Source organism: Chaetura pelagica, unplaced genomic scaffold, assembly GCF_000747805.2.
Source record: "Chaetura pelagica isolate M959 unplaced genomic scaffold, ChaPel_1.0 scaffold189, whole genome shotgun sequence".
Classification (NCBI taxonomy): Eukaryota; Metazoa; Chordata; class Aves; order Apodiformes; family Apodidae; genus Chaetura; species Chaetura pelagica.
The window spans coordinates 545,472-564,114 of record NW_009970716.1 but is presented as its reverse complement, the minus strand read 5'-3'; the positions used below and the strand labels follow the sequence as shown (position 1 = coordinate 564,114).

Genomic DNA, 18,643 nt, shown 5'->3' with positions numbered 1-18,643 from the left:
GGGGGGCAGGGCTCGCTGCGGGCGCGGCGCGGGGCGGCAGGTTGCGGGGCGCAGGGCGTGCGGTGCGGTGCGTGACAATGAGGGCGCGGTCTGCAGCCCCCCCGTCCCCGCAGCGCGGGCGGGACCCCCGCACACCTCAGGCTTCGATCCGCCGGGACGTGGTGCGGGTGTTGTCCGAGGTGTGTGCGCTGCTGGCGCCGGGCAGGGTCCTGCGCGGCTCTCCCCTGTCTGGCTGTTGTCTAAACCGTATTTTCAGCATCTCCTGTGCGCTTTGGTGACCTGGGTCTGCCAGGGAATGATGCCTGCACCTTCTCGGTGCATGAAGTTTCGGCCTCAGCAGCCAGGCTGGGCGACAGAGGACTTGGTATTTCCCGGGTGACCAAGAAGGGCATTTCGTGCCCCTGCCAGATGCGAGCTCAGCCGTGAGTGCAATAAAAATGGTCAAATTACATATCTAATCAAATAGTTTTCCAGATGACTTAGGACCAGTATCTACAATGGCAGGTTAAAAGCTAAGCTGGCTGTCACCTGCAAACCACAAGGTACGTTATTCCTAGGCAGGACTGCACTTGATAAACAGTGCTACAAGGAGTGTGTAGTACCGGGCTGGCTGATGTACCGTGCTCAGGTCATATTGAGGTGTTTGAGAGAACACCTTTTGGTTTAGCTGAATTGCAAAAACACTTCAGAAGTCACGGCAGTGGTGGAATGGTTTCCTGTTGCTAGTAGCTTGAGTCAGAGCTGAGAGTTTGTTTCTGCAAGGAGGGGTTCTGCTGACAGGGTCATGTTTGTTGACGTTTGGAAGTAGGAGGTGAAACTAGCTTAGCTACAGAAACCGGGTGCTGAGGAAGCCAGGCAGCCTCAGAGATTTGTCACCTTCCTCAGTGCTTCCAGTTAATCTTTAAACTGGTCACAGTGGGGAATAGAGTAAGACTAATTCCTGGATCAGTGTCTTCTTCCCAGCTCTGAGGTGGTTCTTTCATCAGTGGAGTGATGTACCACTTTACCTGCAAATGGAACAAATTACACATTTTTCAAACTCGAAAAATCTTCTCAGCACAATAAACAGAGACCACAAGTGTTCAAACTTACTCTTCTCAGCTGACAGACCAAACAGGTGAAAAAACAACTTATTTGTAAATGTGAGCAAAGATTGTATTTCAGAAAGGAGAGACACATCCTGTGTCAGTCACTGAGTGACTTACTACAGATGATTAATTTTTTATTGTTTGATGTTGTAAAGCTGGGGAATGGAAAACTTAAGAATCAGTAGAAAAAACAGTAGTAGTGTTATATGGAAGGGAATAAGCCTGCCATGTATCTCGAGCTAACTGAAAGTACACCGTTCACAAAAGGTGGGAGAAAAGTGTTATTTTCTCCACTTTAGAAACCCAACACACTGATAGAAAGCTGCTTTTACCATTGCGGGTAGGTAAAAGACCATACTTACCAAGAGGTGTAGTCTTAATGCTTTTGTTTTATGTAAAGGCAAGAACTGTTTCTGCTTCTCACATGAAGACTGTACTAGCTGAGTGGTAGTGGTAAAAGTATTGCCAATCCAGTTTAGCATCATTATAAGGTATTGAGAGCCAAGGGTTTTATTTCACTGGTAACCTCTCTGCTTTTTTGCCTTGCCCCAAAGTGTGTTAGCTAAGAGAAACATGTATGCTTAAAGGACTTCTTTGTAATCTTTTGTAATTTGACAATTACGTCAAAACTTAAGTATATGGAAATTTTTCTAAGACTATGCCAATCCTTTAGGATTTTAAAATACTTTCAGATACAGATGCAAATCCCATTTCTTTTGTACTATCCAACTGCAACTTCTAGTAATGATAAGATGGCAGAATACTGTGTGCCCTACACACTATGCATAAGTACTTTCTTGTAGTTGTGGTCTTTAAGGTTTTAATCTTCAGCTGCAGCATATGGACATACCCATCTTGGGGGACCGTTTTTGCAGAGTCTGGCTTTTCAATACAAACCAACTCCTGTTATGTAGAAGCTCTCTTGGTAAGCAAGGAAATGTGATTGCAAAGCCTGAAATGTCGTGTTTGTTGTACAGTGTGGCACAGGACACCTGGGAGCAGGTATTCAGTCTCAGTTCCTTCCTTGTAAGGGGTTTTGTCTCCCAGTGTGTGTCAGCATTGTCAGCTGCAAATGAAGATACGCTCTCCAATTTCCTACCATTTTTAGTACTTTTGGTATTTTAAATATTCCTCCCTAAACAGTATTAGGTGAATTATCCAAGACTGATTATTGTTAATTGTGCAGTGAAACATTTTTGACAGAACAGAGCTTAGGTATGGACAGACACAGAGGCACATCCTTTTCTGCAAAGTCTCCAAATGATTTTTCTGTTGGGGGAAAAAAAAAGTGTCTTATTGATGTTGCCACTCAGCAGGATGAATCCTTCAAGTGTCATTTTAATTACACAAGGAAAATGGAAAGCAAAATTATTTGTTGCATGCAGTGCTTTATATGAATCACAATGGACTGAGTTGAGTGTCTGTATTCTGCATCTGCTGTTTCATATTTTAACATATCTTTGTGGTAAAACCTTTCTTTCCAAAAAAGCAGTCTTTAAAAGCTATTCCAGCCTAGATTCTCCGGTCTACGCTGTTTGCATGCTGCAGTCTATTGTGAGAAACCGTGAAAAACATCAGCCTAGACTACTGTGAGCCCTGTTGCACCATTGCTGCCTGTCCCCTTGTCAAGGTCTAACGCTGGGCTGGCAATTAAACAACTGACAGATGCTCTCTGTTAAACCCCTTCCCTTCCCAGAAGGGGAAAAGAAAGTAAGGGAAAGGGAATTACAGGTTGGAAGCTAAACTACAGAGCTTTAATGAAAACAATAATTTTTTTTTTTCCTTTCAGAGGAGGAAAACACTGCAGAAGCTTTGAGAAGGCTTAGTTTTATTTTTCTTTACCAAGTAAAATTGCATTATGTAGCTTCTCAGTGAAGGTGAAATAAATCTGTTGTCATTGATATACCTTGGGATATGCTTGTGTCACTATGGATATAAAACCACAGTTTTTTGATGGAATATTTAATTTGGTCAATTTTGGTCACCAGTCTGATCTCCTTGTCCCCACAGGAGGGTTGCAGGAGTTACCCTTTTCCTTCCTCTCCTTTCCAGCACGCAAGAAGTTTAGCAGAACCAAGCAGTGACCTTGGTTTCTAGAGGAATAAGTATCAGCAAGAGCCTTTCTGCACACCATTCTCCAGCAGTAACTATAAACATTGAGCTTTATCAGTCCTAGAAGCAGACATTGGATGAAAAACATGCTGTTAATTTCAGCAGGTGCTGTTACTTAGAAGAGATTTGACTGAAAAGTAAAATTACTAAAAAGAAACCTTCATTCTGTCCTTGCTCAAATCAGGGCAACCCTGCTTCCCCATGCAAAATAATTACTCCATTTGTTCCTGGAAATGCAATGCCTCTTCTTTTTTTAAAAAGCACACCAAGGCTGATGACAATGATGTCATTACCACAGGTTGTCATTGTAGTGATGCTGTTAAGCTTTGGCTGGTGGAGAGTGTGAAGCTTCAGGTTAGCTCAGGATCACATGGTTCTGAAGCTCTGTTGCAGGGATAGCCACGGGACTGTCCCTTGCAGGCTGTGGGCTTCCTCCAGTTAGGGGTTGTTGAGATTAGATGAAAATTGCTGTGAGGTGTAATGAGGCCTCCACCTTAAAATTTTATGATTGGTTAAAGAAGATCTGGCTCACACAGTAGTGACTGAACAATTTTAATAAAACATATTAATACCCATACGCAGTGTGGGTTTGCTCCCTATAGAAATTTTCCTTTTCTTTTTTTGTTTATTGTTTCTACATCTCAACCACAAATGAAAAAGCAGAAGTCTGGAATAACAGCGAGCTTACTCTGACAGACAAAGCCTGAAATAGTGGATGTGGCTATATGTTTGTTTTGGGGTGGTGGTCTCTGCACAACACAAAAGAACCATTTATTTTTAAGGTTACAGGTTAGCTTTTATGATTTCAAGTTGAATTTTACACTGAAGGTAATACTTAATTGCCACATTCCTTGGTATTGCCCCAATTGCTTGACTGAGCCAATGTAGTAGAAAAAAAAAAAAAAGAGCATGTGCCTGTGAATTACAGGGGTGGGTAATAACCTGGAGGAGTATTCATAGAATCATAGAATGGTTTGGGTTGGAAGGGACCTAAAAGATCATCTAGTTCCAACCCCCCTGCAAGGGCAGGGACACCTTGCACCAACCAGGTTGCTCAATACGTTGTGTATGTTCTCTGGATTTTGTGAGTTATTTGCATGGCCAGAAATGACAAGTGCTCCGAGAAGATGTGGAAAGAGGTGAGCAGAGCAAGGGTGGGGCTCCTCCAGAGCTGTGCCTGGTTCATGAATCACTTGTCCTCCTTCTCCTCTCAGGTGCTGTGCTTTCTTTTGCTTGCCACGACTCCTGTCAAGCATGGTGCCAGATCATCAATGTGTCTGAATCCCACTCTTGTCTCCTCACCTCTGTGGATGGGACTCTCAATGAAACAAACTGGAGCATTTCCACACCTGCTGGAAGCAAGTATCAGCTCTACATTGGCTTGGCTTTGGCGATAGGTTCCAGTATCTTTATTGGTTCTAGTTTCATACTGAAGAAGAAAGGACTTTTGAAACTGGCAGACAAAGGAGCCCCCCGAGCTGGTAAGCAGTGGTGCTCAGCTTCCTCCTCCTGGGGACACTAACACCTCTGTTATAACTTAGCAATATCAAGGTTTGAGTCACATATTACACATTTAGAAGAGTCATAGTTAAATAAACATCACACTTGAACTGTGATTAGAAGTCCTGTCTTGGCTAGGGATGGAAATGTGATTACAGGGACTGAGATTTAAGAATTCTTAGGGCTATGGGGGTAGTGGTGTATATTAAATATAGTGAGCTGGTGATTTTTCCTTCTTGGCAGCAATTAGATATCAAATAAAATTATCCCTTCAAAATGCTTTTCTCTTTTTTCCCATCTTCCCCTCCCTCTTGAAGCAGAATGCCTTAAGATGGCAACTAGATTTACTTCTTTTTTAAAGAAGGAAGTGCAATACTAGTTACAAAAGTTTCTACAGTAGTATAACTGTTCTTCCATCAAAGGCATACAATCATTAAAGTTGAAAAAGATCTCTAAGATAATCAAGTCCAACTGTCAACCCAACACCACTATGCCGGCTACACCACATCCCAAAGTGCCATGTATACACATTTTTTAATACTTCCAGGGATGGTGACTCCACCACTTTCCTGGGCAGCCTGTTCCAATGCTTGGCCACTCTTTCAGTAAAGAAATTTTTCCAAAAGTCAGCAAATGAAGAGCTAGAAAAATGTGGAGACCTTTTTTAAAAAAACCAAACATTGGATTAATCTCGTAATTCTTTTTACATTAGCAGTTTTCCTTTTGTTTGTGTTTCTTGTAATACTCTCAGATAATATGGTTACTTGAAAAAAAATGTTCAATAGACTGACCATTTATGTAAAAAAAGTTAAAGCATGTAATGGCATTTTTCTTTCTAATTTCTCTCAATTAAAAGTATAAGCAGAGTCAAAATGCAGCAGCCTGTGTGTTGGATATATTGGATTTGACCTGGGAAAGCACTTCAAACCATTTCTGAAGCTCATAAATGATCTTCATGGACATTTTACTTTTGCTTGGAACTTTTCCTTTAGTGAGATATCATTTTTCAGAAGTCCAAGTCACAAAGTAGTAGAGTGATTAATAAAAATATCAGTCAAAATCCAACAAAATATTCTTCATGTTGCATCCACATAACATGCTCTTTCTTTACTTTATATGAGTAGGGGCAAATGTGAAGCTGTAGTTTTGTTTAATGTAATAAGGTGATCTCTTTTTCCTAAAATGACATTATTTTTTCTTCTTTCAGGACAAGGTGGATATTCTTATTTGAAGGAATGGCTTTGGTGGGCTGGATTGCTATCAAGTAAGTCACCTCTTTCCCCTCAACCTGAATGTATATGCTACATGTAGCAGATTGTTTTAAATAGATATATTTCCTGATTTTTGCAATCCCAAAATAAATGTCTTTGCTATCACCTTTATAACAGAAGCTGTTCTGATAATGTCTCTCAAATGTTGTGCTCGTTGGAGCTCTTCTCAGAGTAACAAACATTTCTGTAATATCCAGTCAAAGGCAATGGGGTTGAATATGTCCAGCTTCTAGGAGTACTTAGGGGCAAACTATTTTACTTTCTTTAGTCTTTATGATGTCCAGAGGAAGTTAGATGATTTCGAAAGGAAAATTTTCATATCTAGTGTAGAAAAATGGTTTTGATTTTTATTTGCTATCGTATCTGTCATACAAAATAGAATAGCATGCCTTTTATTCTCTGACTTCAACCTGATCCACATGTTCTTTCTTCTGCAGTGGGATTAGGAGAAGCTGCAAACTTTGCTGCCTATGCCTTTGCACCTGCAACTTTAGTTACCCCCTTGGGTGCACTGAGTGTTCTCATAAGGTTAGTACAAACTGGAAGCAACTTTGCCAAGTGAACCATTCACTGTGTGAGGAAAAAACAATGTCTTTGGTTGAAAGTAGAGAATTTTAGTAAGAGAACTGAGAAGTGATATATTGACGATGCTTTTTGTTTCTTGGTGGAAAGATCCCTTGCTTATTTAGAACTGAATCTTCTGGGTAGAGGCAATGAGAAGTCTGTTACAAAATCCACTATCTGCTTTCCCAACAGCCTTCCACCCATATTATAAAGTATTTCTTACTAGCATATATCAGGTATACAGCTGATGCACAGTGGTAGAAGGCTGTATACCTGCTATATCTGCTAGTAAGCTAGGAAGCTTTCTTAACAAGTTTTCTTCAGTTGTGACAAAACTTTAAAAGATAATACAGTATTGCCCCATTAAAATGTTTTTGAAAACATTTCTTTCTTATAGGAGCATAATTTCATATTAATGCACACTTAGTAAGCATTTTGGGTTTGTTTGGTCCTTTCCAAGTCCTAGAACGCAGACAAAGAAAATTTTAGGTTTTTTAATATCCACAGTTAAAATCTAATTCTTCTGAGAAATTAATGCCCCTCAAACACTTATTATGTCCTGTGTACAAAGAACCAAATAATTTCCAAGTACTTAAGCATATCCATGAACATGGCTATCACAGAAGCAGAAAATACATGGATTATGCTTACAACAAACATTCTGGGAAGTAATTTATTAGCAAAATGGAATTACTGTATTTGAAATATAAAACTCTTATTTTGAAGACCTGAAAATACTATATGAAAAATTGTGTTTAAAACCAACCAGGGCCACACTTTTGGAGTTTTTTTGCTAACAGATGCTTGCAGTAATTAACTGCTGAAATTGCAGCTATTCTGTCATAGCACAACCAGTGTAATGTTGTCACCTACAGATGTGCTGGGATCAGCATGTGGGTAGGTGCAGACTAACTGGCTTCCTGGCTGCTGCTGTTCAAAACAGCCCTGGGTTTTAACGTCCTGTCCTTTGATGAGGATAGCAATCTTTCCAATTTTCATGAAACAGAGAAGTCTTGAGAACTTCACATTAGTGAGCTTGTCACCGTTGTGTGTAAAAATAGCCATAATTTTAACCAATGGGTTGAAAAACTCTTTGTGAGTGTGTCCACTCATTGTTAAGCCTGTGTCTGTGCCTAAGGTTGTGCTCTAGCTGGCTAATGTGTGCCCTGTTAATTGGTCTTACTTGGGCCATGTTATTACCCTTAAGTTAAATCTTGAACCCTTTGGAGAGCCTGGGGTCAGTCCTCTTTGAAGGATGAGACGTGACTTCTCCATGTTTTGGAGGGAGACGTGGCAAGCCAGGCAGAAACTGTGCCTGGGTGGAGGAGCCCAGGGAGGGATGAGGAGGAACAGTTTCTGAAACTTATGTGATTGGTTCTAGTGGCAAATGTAGTGCTTTAAACCATTTTTGGTTACCAGTTAGTGTGGTCAGTCTACAGATGTGTGAGAGTGCATTCCTCTGACCCGAGCAATCAGTAGGGAAAAGTTCTTGAGCAATTCAGACCATTTACAACATGGAGGGGAGGGAGCATGGTTTCTAATGCCCTTAAAACCTGATGTGACCTTCTTTGTCCTGACCAACTTTCCTGCAAAACTCCTTAAAATTTGATTGTTTCAGGCTGGTTTCCCATATACCCAAAAGAGGTTTTAAATTACTATCATGTTACACGAAAGATTTCTAATGTCTCATGTGGCTGGTGGAGCTAAACATTTTATTTCTATTTTGCCAAACAGTGCTATATTGTCATCCTATTTTTTAAATGAGAAGTTGAATATTCATGGAAAGCTGGGCTGTGTACTCAGCATTTTGGGATCAACGGTGATGGTTGTTCATGCCCCTCAGGAGGAGGAGGTCACCTCGCTAGATGAGATGGAAAGAAAACTGCAAGATCCAGGTCTGTATGCAGTTGGGATTAATTTGTGCTACAGTTCATAGAGAGGTGTTTAGGACACTGATTAACTTTTAGCGTGTATTTGGACATAGTCTGGTGTTTTCTCTCATGTGCATTACTCTTCTTCCCTTTCCTCTTTCTTACAGCATTTGTTACGTTTGCTGTTCTCCTAACGGTTGCTGCCCTCATGCTGATTTTTATTGTGGCTCCGAGGAGAGGTCAGACAAACATACTGATCTACATTTTAATTTGCTCATTCATTGGTGCCTTCTCTGTCTCATCTGTGAAAGGTCTAGGCATTGCTATTAAACAAATGCTGGAGAAGAAGCCAGTTTATCGACATCCACTGGTTTACATTTTGGTGGGCATCTTAGTGCTGTCAGTCAGCACTCAGATCAACTATCTCAACAAAGCATTGGACGTGTTCAATACATCTCTAGTGACACCTATTTATTACGTGTGTTTCACCACGACAGTTGTGACATGCTCCATCATCCTGTTCAAGGAGTGGAGTAGCATGGACCTGGGTGATATCGTTGGAACCCTGAGTGGATTCTGCAGTATCATCATAGGCATTTTTCTCTTGCATGCTTTCAAAAATACTAGTATCACCTGGCGTCAGTTGATGTCTACTGTTACCAAAGAACCATCATTACCACACCGTGAATATGAAACCCGTCACACTTTACTGGAGAGCATGGAGGACACAGCTTTAGTATATGAGGAGGACAACATTTTATTCAATAAATGAAACTCTTAAGCAGTTTTTGTCCTGGAAGTATCCTGAATTGCAGACTCAGCCCACCTATGTCTACCAGAATGCTCTTCTTTCCTGCAATCCTCTGGAAAACCATCTGTAAGGGCAGTTAAGTGTGGGCCACTCCTCTCTACCAGCTGTTGGTAGTAATGAATGAAAGTGTTCAATAACCAACATGACAGAAACCTGAATCATGATTGTATGTCAGGCAATGGAACAACCTTGTCCTTTTTGTATGCAGCATCTCCTACTGGAGAATGAGATAAAAGAATAAATTGTTCAAAAGCAGAAGAAAACCAGTATGTGCATTTAAGAATTTCCACTATGTTTTATACTACTTTGAGGGCCTAAAGAGGAGCTTTACTTACTTCCATACTTCTTCCTAATATTGCCATTTATTAATCAAAACCCATGTAAGCTTTTCAAAATATTTTCTAATTTTCTAGAAAGATATAATTTCTTACTAGCAAAACAGTCCTGCTGCTTTATATTCCACTATAAAAGCAAAATCTATTCTCTAATCCATGTGCTCTTTAAAAATACTAGGGAAAGGAAGGACTGCAAACAAGGGGTGAGAAACATCAAAACACCTTTTGTTTTCGTTTGGCCTTTTAATCTTTTCTAAAAATGCGTATTCACCTCTATTAGATGTTAGTATCTGAACCACACTGTGCTCCTCACTTGTGGTCACTGATCTTTATCTCACAAAAACTGCTTGCATAGTCAATGTTTTACTCATTACAATCGCCTATGTTGCCACTTTTTGAGGAAGAAATTAGCTTCAGCAATCACAAGTGGGGGTAATGACAAGCTCATTGGAAAGGCAGCCTTTCCAATTCTGGGGTTTTTAAGTGTGAATGCAAAACCTTGGCTAGAGGATGCTAGCATTTCAGCAATTAAAAACTGATTTTAATCAGATGGGATGTATATGCCACGCAGAACCTCCTCATGAAGCAGGCTGCATATTCTCTAACATGCAAATAGTGTAGTGAAAGTGGACACTTAGATGGATAGTGAATTATTTCATGAAAAAAAGCTTGTAATTTAACTGAAAGAACAAAAGTGTTACTACTACTATTTCATGCGTGTTTGTGTTGTGCGAAGTTTAACTACTTGCTTTTTGAAAGACGTTCATGAAACATCTCACTTGTTAATTATTTTTAATGATGCTTTAGTAGCTATCAAAAACTAGAAAGTAACACTAAGGATACTAGACCAAGTTATTTCTAAATTACAAGCACCTTTTTTTTTTTCACTTGGCTAGGTTTGGAGTTGACATACGTACAGGGAGAGGTAGAAATTCTATCAATCACCTGCACCTTATTTCTAAACCCTCATTTTTACAATGAAGTGCTTATGTGAAAAATGTGATACTGAAAAGCATGTCCAGTTCTCCTGCTGACAGTATTTTAGAAAAGATTGCAGGTAATCTTGCTGTTTTAAAGAGAAGCCCTGAAGATGTAATTAGGCAATGGATATTCAGATTATTTCCTGTGATTACCTAATTTGAGAAGTACATTAAATAGGGCAGGAAGTGGCAGCAGTGTTACCCCAGCAAAAGAGACATTTTCACAAAAATGTATATAGCTTTGGAGTATTTTTCAGCTTTCCAAGTGATGAGACTTGCAGCAATTCTTTGATGTTGAAATATGTGAGTTAAAAATGCGTTGGAGAAGAAAATATATAAACAGTTTTACTACTTCTTAGGTAATGTAAAGAATATTTTGGCGTTATCAGTGAGATTCAAGTTACAAAATCTTTAAAACAGGTATGTGTTTAAAACAGATAATATGAGTGATCAAAATACTTCAGATGGAATTTTCATTACAGTTTGCCTTTTAATGAAAACTTGCATTGCTTTTCACTGTGAATTACTCATATAATTTAAATAAGAACTGCAGAAAATACTGATTTACCCTAAAAAGAGAAAAAAAAAATCTTTTTCATAGCTGGTGACCCTTCTATTTGCTTATACAGGTGTGACCAAATGGGTTATTTGTATGAAAAAGCAACCTGTCCCATTCTTGAATGGTTGTGTGTTGGCATTATTTTAAGATATTTACTAATACTTTATCTGAGAAGGGTCTGGGCTCTTTTTATTCCAACATCTAGTAGGCAATAAATTTGTACCAAGCAAAAATTCTGTATTTTCTACTGGACCAGCTTTTATACATAAATAAACCACTCTACTAGGAAAATCATGTTATTTTATTACAATGTGAGAAAACCAAAGTCAATGCTCATTTTCATGGTGTATAGGAAGTCTGTCATGTTAAGAAGTAAATTATTATTTTTTTTAATATAAAAAAACATTTGCTATACAAGATGTTATCTTTGAAAATGTTTATATTTAGTTATTAATTTGGAATAATTTTACTTTTTCATGATATTATGTTAATACTTCTCTTGTAATAAATTATTTGTGGATTATGTACTAAATTATCTGGCTCTTAAACAAGGGATAAAAAGGAGTGTCATTCATATTTCTAGTAAGCATTTAAGCTAGTTTCAAAGCACATAATCCTGGTTTTAGCAGCTTGTTCTATGCACACGTAAGTGGATTCTAGATTAAGACTGTCTAGCTGATGCCCTTGCAGTTCATGTGCATCTGACCTGATCATGACCTTGTTTTAGTAGCTTTGACTTTTACTAGGTTTTTGTAACAGGAAAGAAAATGTTTTTCTCCTAGACAAGCCACATGTGAAATTACTATATATTCACCTTGAGCTAAAAAATCTATAATGTTATGATGGAACTGGAGGGAAGAGTATGGGGAAATGCACAGGTTTTAGCTTCTCTTACAGAATTACCCAATTTGTCCAGATGTGTTACTTTAAACCTAGTGTTCTGTAGAAAGCATCAGCAAGAAATACTTAATGCTGATTATTAGTAGTCAAAAGACATGGATTTTCAGGGACAAAAATAATGGGCAAGTGCAAATGCCTTCTCTTCTAAACTAGGGAAGAAAAGACAAAGCTGATACATTAAGAATCTCTTGCTCATTGTCAGCCTCGATGGACAGTAATTTAGTGAGTTGCCAGGCTTTCCAGGCAGTGAAATGAAGGATAGTTTGTAAATTTGAAGTGTTTTGGAAAGGAGGAGGGGTGGTTAAGAACTAGAACAAAGAAAACCTCAGAAGCAATACATTGCTAACTGAATTATGGCTTTGAAATGTTGATACAAAACAAATCTTGGCAGCTACTCATTACTACCATACCTCAGGACAAATTAATGGGCAATTAAATTAATTACATAGCTGTGCTGATTAAATGTAGGTAGGTCAAGAAGACTTGGATAGGTTAAATAATATGCAGGGAATACCAAGGTTATTAATTTCTACAGAAACCTGTTCTACCATCTTCTTTTACTTGCCTTCCCAGCAATGCTTCAAACAGCCATGCTATAAAAAATTTTCATCCCAAAGAGTGCCAATTAAAAAAATTCAGCCTCTTTACTCAGCAGAGTTTCATCCCAGAACTACATGGGGAATTATATACTCCTAGCAAACACCATCCTCTTGCTGTAAGTTCATTTTATGAAAATACATCCCATTTATCAACAGTGCAGGTTTTTTTTATATATAGAAAAGAGGTATATCCTAAGCAGCTGGTGCACAGAGGCTGAGATTTCTACCTTTTTTTTTTCCAAAATACTGACTTACTGCAAATTTTCCAGTGTATGATCAGGAAACATCAACCAACTTTATACAAATGCTGGGCACTCATGCAGCCTTTGACATACATGAGCTGACTGGAGGTGGTATAGGGTCTCCTTCTTACCTTTACTGCTCTTCCACGTCTTTCTCTTTTCACACGTTTTTTAAAAAAAACAGCGAACAGACATCTGTTTGCCTGCTTGTGTCACTGTAGCACGGGTGGCATTCAACTGTTTACTCATGTAAGTACTTCCATTTTTGCCTGTTTGAACATGGTTAGAGTTGGAGCTAAGCTCAGACATCATGAGGACTGAAGTGACCTACTTAGTCTTTATGGGTGTAGCTGTTTCCATAAACAAATCCTTGGTGGGTACCTGACCTTTGTCCTGTAAACCTTTCTTGTTGCCAATTAAGCACTGGTTTCACAGATTCTGAAGGGAATTCTAGTGTTTTTTCATTTATGTACTGTCAGCCTGATGATAGCTGCTGTCAAAGTTATCTGCATCAGCATGTTACTAACAGTCTACTCATAATTTTCCCAAAGCAGCCTACAGAAAGATTATCATGGGAAGTTGAAGGCTTGGTAGGCAAGTGTTACTAGCTGTGTCCAAGACCAAAATCTTTCAAGGATGGATACATATTCACCATGGGACAACTCAGTGAACCATAAGCAGGGTGATTTGAGTACATAAACCTACCAGAGCTTTTTATTGCATGGTACTGTAGTATATTACATATTAACTTGCAGTAATAAATGTGGCAAAACCAGATTTACAAGAGCTATTTAAAAAGATGCCTTACACGGATTCAAAATCCCCATGTATATATTCCAGAGACAGCTTAATTTTCACATTTGTAGTGTATCAATCATCTGGTAAAAAGCCTTACACTTCTGAGGCCTGGGCGTAATATTGTGGTGAGCTCAATGTGTGGTATAGATCTGTAATTAGGCATAGGTCTGATCAGGAATTGAATGCTCATGAATGACCTGATTATAGAACTAAACACTGATACCAACTGGGGGCAGTTCTTCTAGGAGATTACATGAAATGAAATGATAAAGATATTATGCTTCCCTTGAAGGAGAAATGCCTTACAAGTGTGTTTGGAGGCATACCCAAATGTTCAAACAATAGGATTAAGAACTTCCTTTCTGCAGGTATGATAACTATCAAAATATGATTGCAGTAAAGGCAAGTGATTAATGCCAGGAATGGGTGCAACCTAAAGATGACATCATCTTTTGGAAATTCAAAATTTGTGATGCTAAGCTACTAAATGATGTCTGTTCCCTTTTCTCCCCTTGCCCACCTTTATAGACAGCAGTGGGTACAGGCACAAGTGCAGATGCTGCTCTAGAGGTTGGTTGTTTAGTTTGTTGCCCCTTCTGAAATGCTGTTCCATTTCTTCAGTGCTGGATGCTTTGCAGCCGAAGAGCTTGCATTTAAACATGACCTAGCTAGAGCTTTATCAGAGGTTCTGCTATAATTTTTGCTGCTGCTAGTAATTGTTCCCCAGTGCATGAGTCATATTAAGTACTAAATAATTTAATAATATTCTTAAAGGAATTAGTGTAGATCTGACAAAAAGAATAAACAGAAGGCCTATAAGGTGAGTAAGCTTGGTTACTTCTTTTCAGACAGATTTTTATTCCTAATCATGAAAACAAAGCCTTGAGAGTCCCAAACCAGTCTCCTGAAGTATCTTTCTCAAATGAGTCCAAATTAGGCCAAGCCTGAACAGCTATTTCAGTATGCAGGATGCTGGTACTGCAGTTTAAGTGGAGACTGCTGTAAAAAGGCTGAGGTTTTCTGTATCAGCTACATTACTGACATGCTTAATGCCAACCTTTCAATAAATACATTCATGTAAAATCTGCAATTATCCCATCTCTGTTATATCTGTGAGGGTCTCTATTAACTCTGCAAAAGTAGGACGTCCTTCAGGTTTCTGAAAAGAAAAGCAGACGATATATTTATATTAGGAGACTGATCAATTATAGTACCAGACTTCAGAAGATGGTTATAGGTACATATGAGCTACCACTTAAAAATTAACATTTTATTTTATTATTACAGAACAAAATATCTAGTTTGTCACTTGAGGGGAAAACCATCAGCTGTTCCTCATGACACCAGCAGCACGAGCACAGCCACTTTTCCAAGTGTTCCTAAAATTTTGTTGTATTTATTTCAATTCCTATAGGATTTCTCCCCTGCAATGGGTCACTGGAAAGTGCTACCTCTCAGTAAACCATGATACTCAGGAATGTTTCCTGGGCTGCTGAAAAGGATCTTCACTGTTGTTTAATTTGATGTATTGTAGCTTAGCATGGAACAAACTCCTGGGTGATGGCAGACAGGAGAAGAGAGAAGTTCTTCCCTATACTGTTGGCTGCCATCCCAATGGATGTTTGCAGTAAGCAAGCAAGCTAGATGCAGTTTAGATTTCAGTCTCTAGTTTTTTTACTCAGGGTCTAAAAATTAGAGTTAAACAAAAGATGGAGAAGAAAGGAGAGGTAGGATAAAGGAGACAACAGTAGCAATAAGGTTCCCCAGCCACTCTCAATGTGTGCCTGCCTATTTACATGAAAGTATTACACACAAAGCTCTTCTGAAAGTTCTTTTATCTAAAGATTCATTTCCTGTAGACAGTGGAGAAGGAGTGACCTTAAGGAATTGCTCAGATGGAGAAACCGGCAAAATCAGTATTTTGATACCAGTATAGAAAGAAATAGACAGTGGAGAGAGAACATCAAGTAATAAGAGTGAAGAGGGTGAAGGAGGTGCACTCTATAGAGGAGCTGTAGTGATATACAGAGGTGCTGATGTACACCTGAAAAACGGGGTTTAATGTCCACATTGAGTGGGTATACCCACTTTGTATATGAATGTGTTACAGTTACCATTCATAGCAGAGCTAGGGAAAGCTACACGTGATACAGAGGTGTGAAAAAGGTATTACAATTGATGCAGCAGAGAAGCAAGACAATAGTGGCATTTTCAAAACCAGGGATGGTCTAGAACTATTGTACTGATTGATCTGCTTTATATTCATTAGATGCAACAGTCAAAAGAAACAGAAGCTTGTAAAGATAGGTGTGACATGTGAAAAGCATACTGGAAGACATTGAAGATGCCACAGGTGTGAAATGAGGATATAATGCCTCAATTTTTTAAGATTGCTTTTAGATCCACATTACAAATTAATAATAAAGTAATATCACAGGAAAAAAAAAAAAAACAAAACACATCCCAGATTGATCTGCTTTATATTCATTAGATGCAACAGTCAAAAGAAACAGAAGCTTGTAAAGATAGGTGTGACATGTGAAAAGCATACTGGAAGACATTGAAGATGCCACAGGTGTGAAATGAGGATATAATGCCTCAATTTTTTAAGATTGCTTTTAGATCCACATTACAAATTAATAATAAAGTAATATCACAGGAAAAAAAAAAAAAAGGCAACAAACCTCATGCCAGCAGCTGTACATGACTTTGTACACTGTATGTGATGCCAAATGTGGTCGATAAAGTCGGTTACCCTGAGAAATCTCACAGACGACTTCAAAATTTGATTTACTTTCATAAGGCATTTTGCCTTCTGTGAAAACTTCCCACATCAGTACACCTAGAGGTGAACCAAAATATTCAAGACAAAACAAAAACCCCAAATGCACAAGCTATTAAAAAACTTTAGAAGCACAAAACCCACTCTTTGTTTTTTGTGTATTGTATGAAAATATGGGCAATCTGAGCTGGATGAAGACAGACTACCAAAAGCATCTTCAACTGATACAATTCTGCTGTTTTTTAAGTCAAGTAGGATGGTGGTCCGTGAAACTGAAGTGGTTTGGCTAATGAAGACATACCAAGATTGCACATTTCAGTCAAAATCTAATATTTAGGCACAGAGCCTTTCTATTTAAAAACATCCTTATTCAGTATAGGCAAGATTTGAAAATGGGAAGGACTCCAGGTTAAGATAGGTAGTATCAGTAAAAAGTTACACTTTTTAAAATCACATCAGTATTTTCAGGGAAGCATCATATGTTGCATATTAACCTAATCAACTCACCAAATGACCAGACATCTGATTTGCTGCTATATTTTTTGAAATGAAAGACTTCAGGAGATGACCATTTGACTGGAAACTTGGCACCTGAAGAGCTGATATATTCATTGTCAATGACATACCTAAGCAATAACAGGAAACAGCATATATTTTAATGATAGTTAAATGGGAGACAGTTCTGGCAACATTTCCCCAGATGGCTTACAATTTCATAAAAATACAGTGTTAATTTAGAAACAAAGAAACGGTACCACTAATTTAATATAATACGCACACAGGTACCCACACTGGAAGCTAGGTACTTAAAGAGATTTCTGTTTAAATTAATTATTTGAGTTACTTGAAGTATGTCAGAACATAACATTTTAGTACACCACTTGCACCCAAACATGGCTGGTAGAAGCCTACTCTTCCTAAATAACAGGCAGAATCCACTCACTGCCCACCCTCACATATGTAATTGCTGGCACATTGTTACAGACGCAACACATAAACAAATGTTGATCACATACAAGGCAACAGCTTTTGCAGGTATACTGGAAACTGGATATTCTTTGCCCAAGCTTATAGGAACTGACCTGATGAAATTACATGTTGGATGCGTTTATAGGGCAATATTTTAAAAGGCTGTTAGACAGATCCCTACCTACATACAAGCTCTGTGCACATTTTCCCAGTATTAATGTTCCTGAGCAGATGACAGATGTGCACTGCAAAACATTTGTTCTCACAGAGGGCGTAATGCAAGTGCTCCATTTACAGCACCTTTTGAAGTAGGTCACATTAAGAGAAATCATCTCTTTGTCTCCCTTCTTTTGGTGCAGGCACAGAAAGATGGGAGGTTGTTGGATAAGGAACATATGAAATAACAGTACAAAATACTCAGTGTGAGCTCTGAATAATAAGATTGCGATCCCATCACCTCTCCATGGTCTCCTCAGGAAAATGAGTGCCTGTTCTAGAGCCACACCACTGGTCACCACTTTTTGGTAGCAGCGTGCTGTTCAGTTCTCAGACTGGACCCTCATAGCCCTTTGGTCTCTTACTGTGTCTTCTGATGTGTTTGGGCGAGTCCAGACCCCTGATGCTGACCTCACCCATGTGGGGAGTAGTGCAATCAGTGCACACTGCCATGCTGTAGGGCAGTCTTTTGAAAAACAAATATTTAGTTATGAACTGCTGGGGTGTTGTAATTCTCAGGTTAGAAACAGGAGGCAAAACATAAGGGAAAGGCAGGCAGCATCACCATGCTGAGGTAACAGCTTGCAGCCACACAGTGAGTGTCACCACCACCTCCTGCTCAGAGCCATGAACCACCTTTCAAGATTGTCTGTCTGTCTCCAAAGTGAGCCAATTCAGCCTACTAATCCAGCAGAAAAAAACAGCCAGTAAAACACAGGGGAGCTTTGTGCTGGGCTTGCAAGGGGAAAGAATGAAGGAGTGAGACAAGCCCTTTGGGTTGCAGTCACTTGTTTGGTCAGCTTAGCTATAAAATATAGCACATCCTCTGGGGGAAGTCTGTGAGGGCAGAGCCTCATTTCTCTGGCCTGTGCCTCTCAGAGTGTATTATGCTCTCTTTCTCCATTTTGGCTGCTCCTCCCATTAAGCAGAAAAACCACATCCCTGCCAGAGCAGTGCACCCCACACTTCCTGCCCGCCCCACCAGTCCTTCCCGCCTCCTCCTCTGCTGCCTCTAAAGGTCAGCACCAGCACCCATATCTTTCCCT

At 39.2% G+C, this 18,643-nt stretch overlaps 2 protein-coding genes across 2 annotated transcripts in view; one reads left to right on the top strand and one right to left on the bottom strand.

The window, feature by feature from the left end:
• The first annotated feature begins 77 nt into the window (after window positions 1-77).
• NIPAL1 (NIPA-like domain containing 1) lies at window positions 78-9,178 on the top strand. The gene is made up of 6 exons (XM_010006137.1): window positions 78-246; window positions 4,415-4,681; window positions 5,908-5,964; window positions 6,409-6,499; window positions 8,270-8,430; window positions 8,574-9,178. Exons 1-6 carry the CDS (start codon window positions 78-80, stop codon window positions 9,176-9,178), a joined length of 1,350 nt encoding a protein of 449 aa, XP_010004439.1.
• A 5,542-nt stretch (window positions 9,179-14,720) lies between these two features.
• TXK (TXK tyrosine kinase) overlaps window positions 14,721-18,643 on the bottom strand; it is a 14,297-nt gene continuing 10,374 nt past the window's right edge. The window contains exons 12-14 of the mRNA XM_010006080.1: window positions 16,920-17,038; window positions 16,315-16,472; window positions 14,721-14,789 (exon numbers count right to left, since the gene is read on the bottom strand). Coding sequence (XP_010004382.1) covers window positions 14,721-14,789; window positions 16,315-16,472; window positions 16,920-17,038 — 346 coding nt within the window. The remainder of the gene's footprint in view (window positions 14,790-16,314; window positions 16,473-16,919; window positions 17,039-18,643) is intronic.

Excerpts from the sequence above, each read along its gene's own strand:
- NIPAL1 (XM_010006137.1), top strand. The coding sequence starts at position 78 with ATGAGGGCGCGGTCTGCAGCCCCCCCGTCCCCGCAGCGCGGGCGGGAC. Across the intron at positions 4,682-5,907 it reads CAAAGGAGCCCCCCGAGCTG|GACAAGGTGGATATTCTTAT; the intron begins GTAAGCAGTGGT and ends TTCTTCTTTCAG. Across the intron at positions 6,500-8,269 it reads GCACTGAGTGTTCTCATAAG|TGCTATATTGTCATCCTATT; the intron begins GTTAGTACAAAC and ends TTTGCCAAACAG.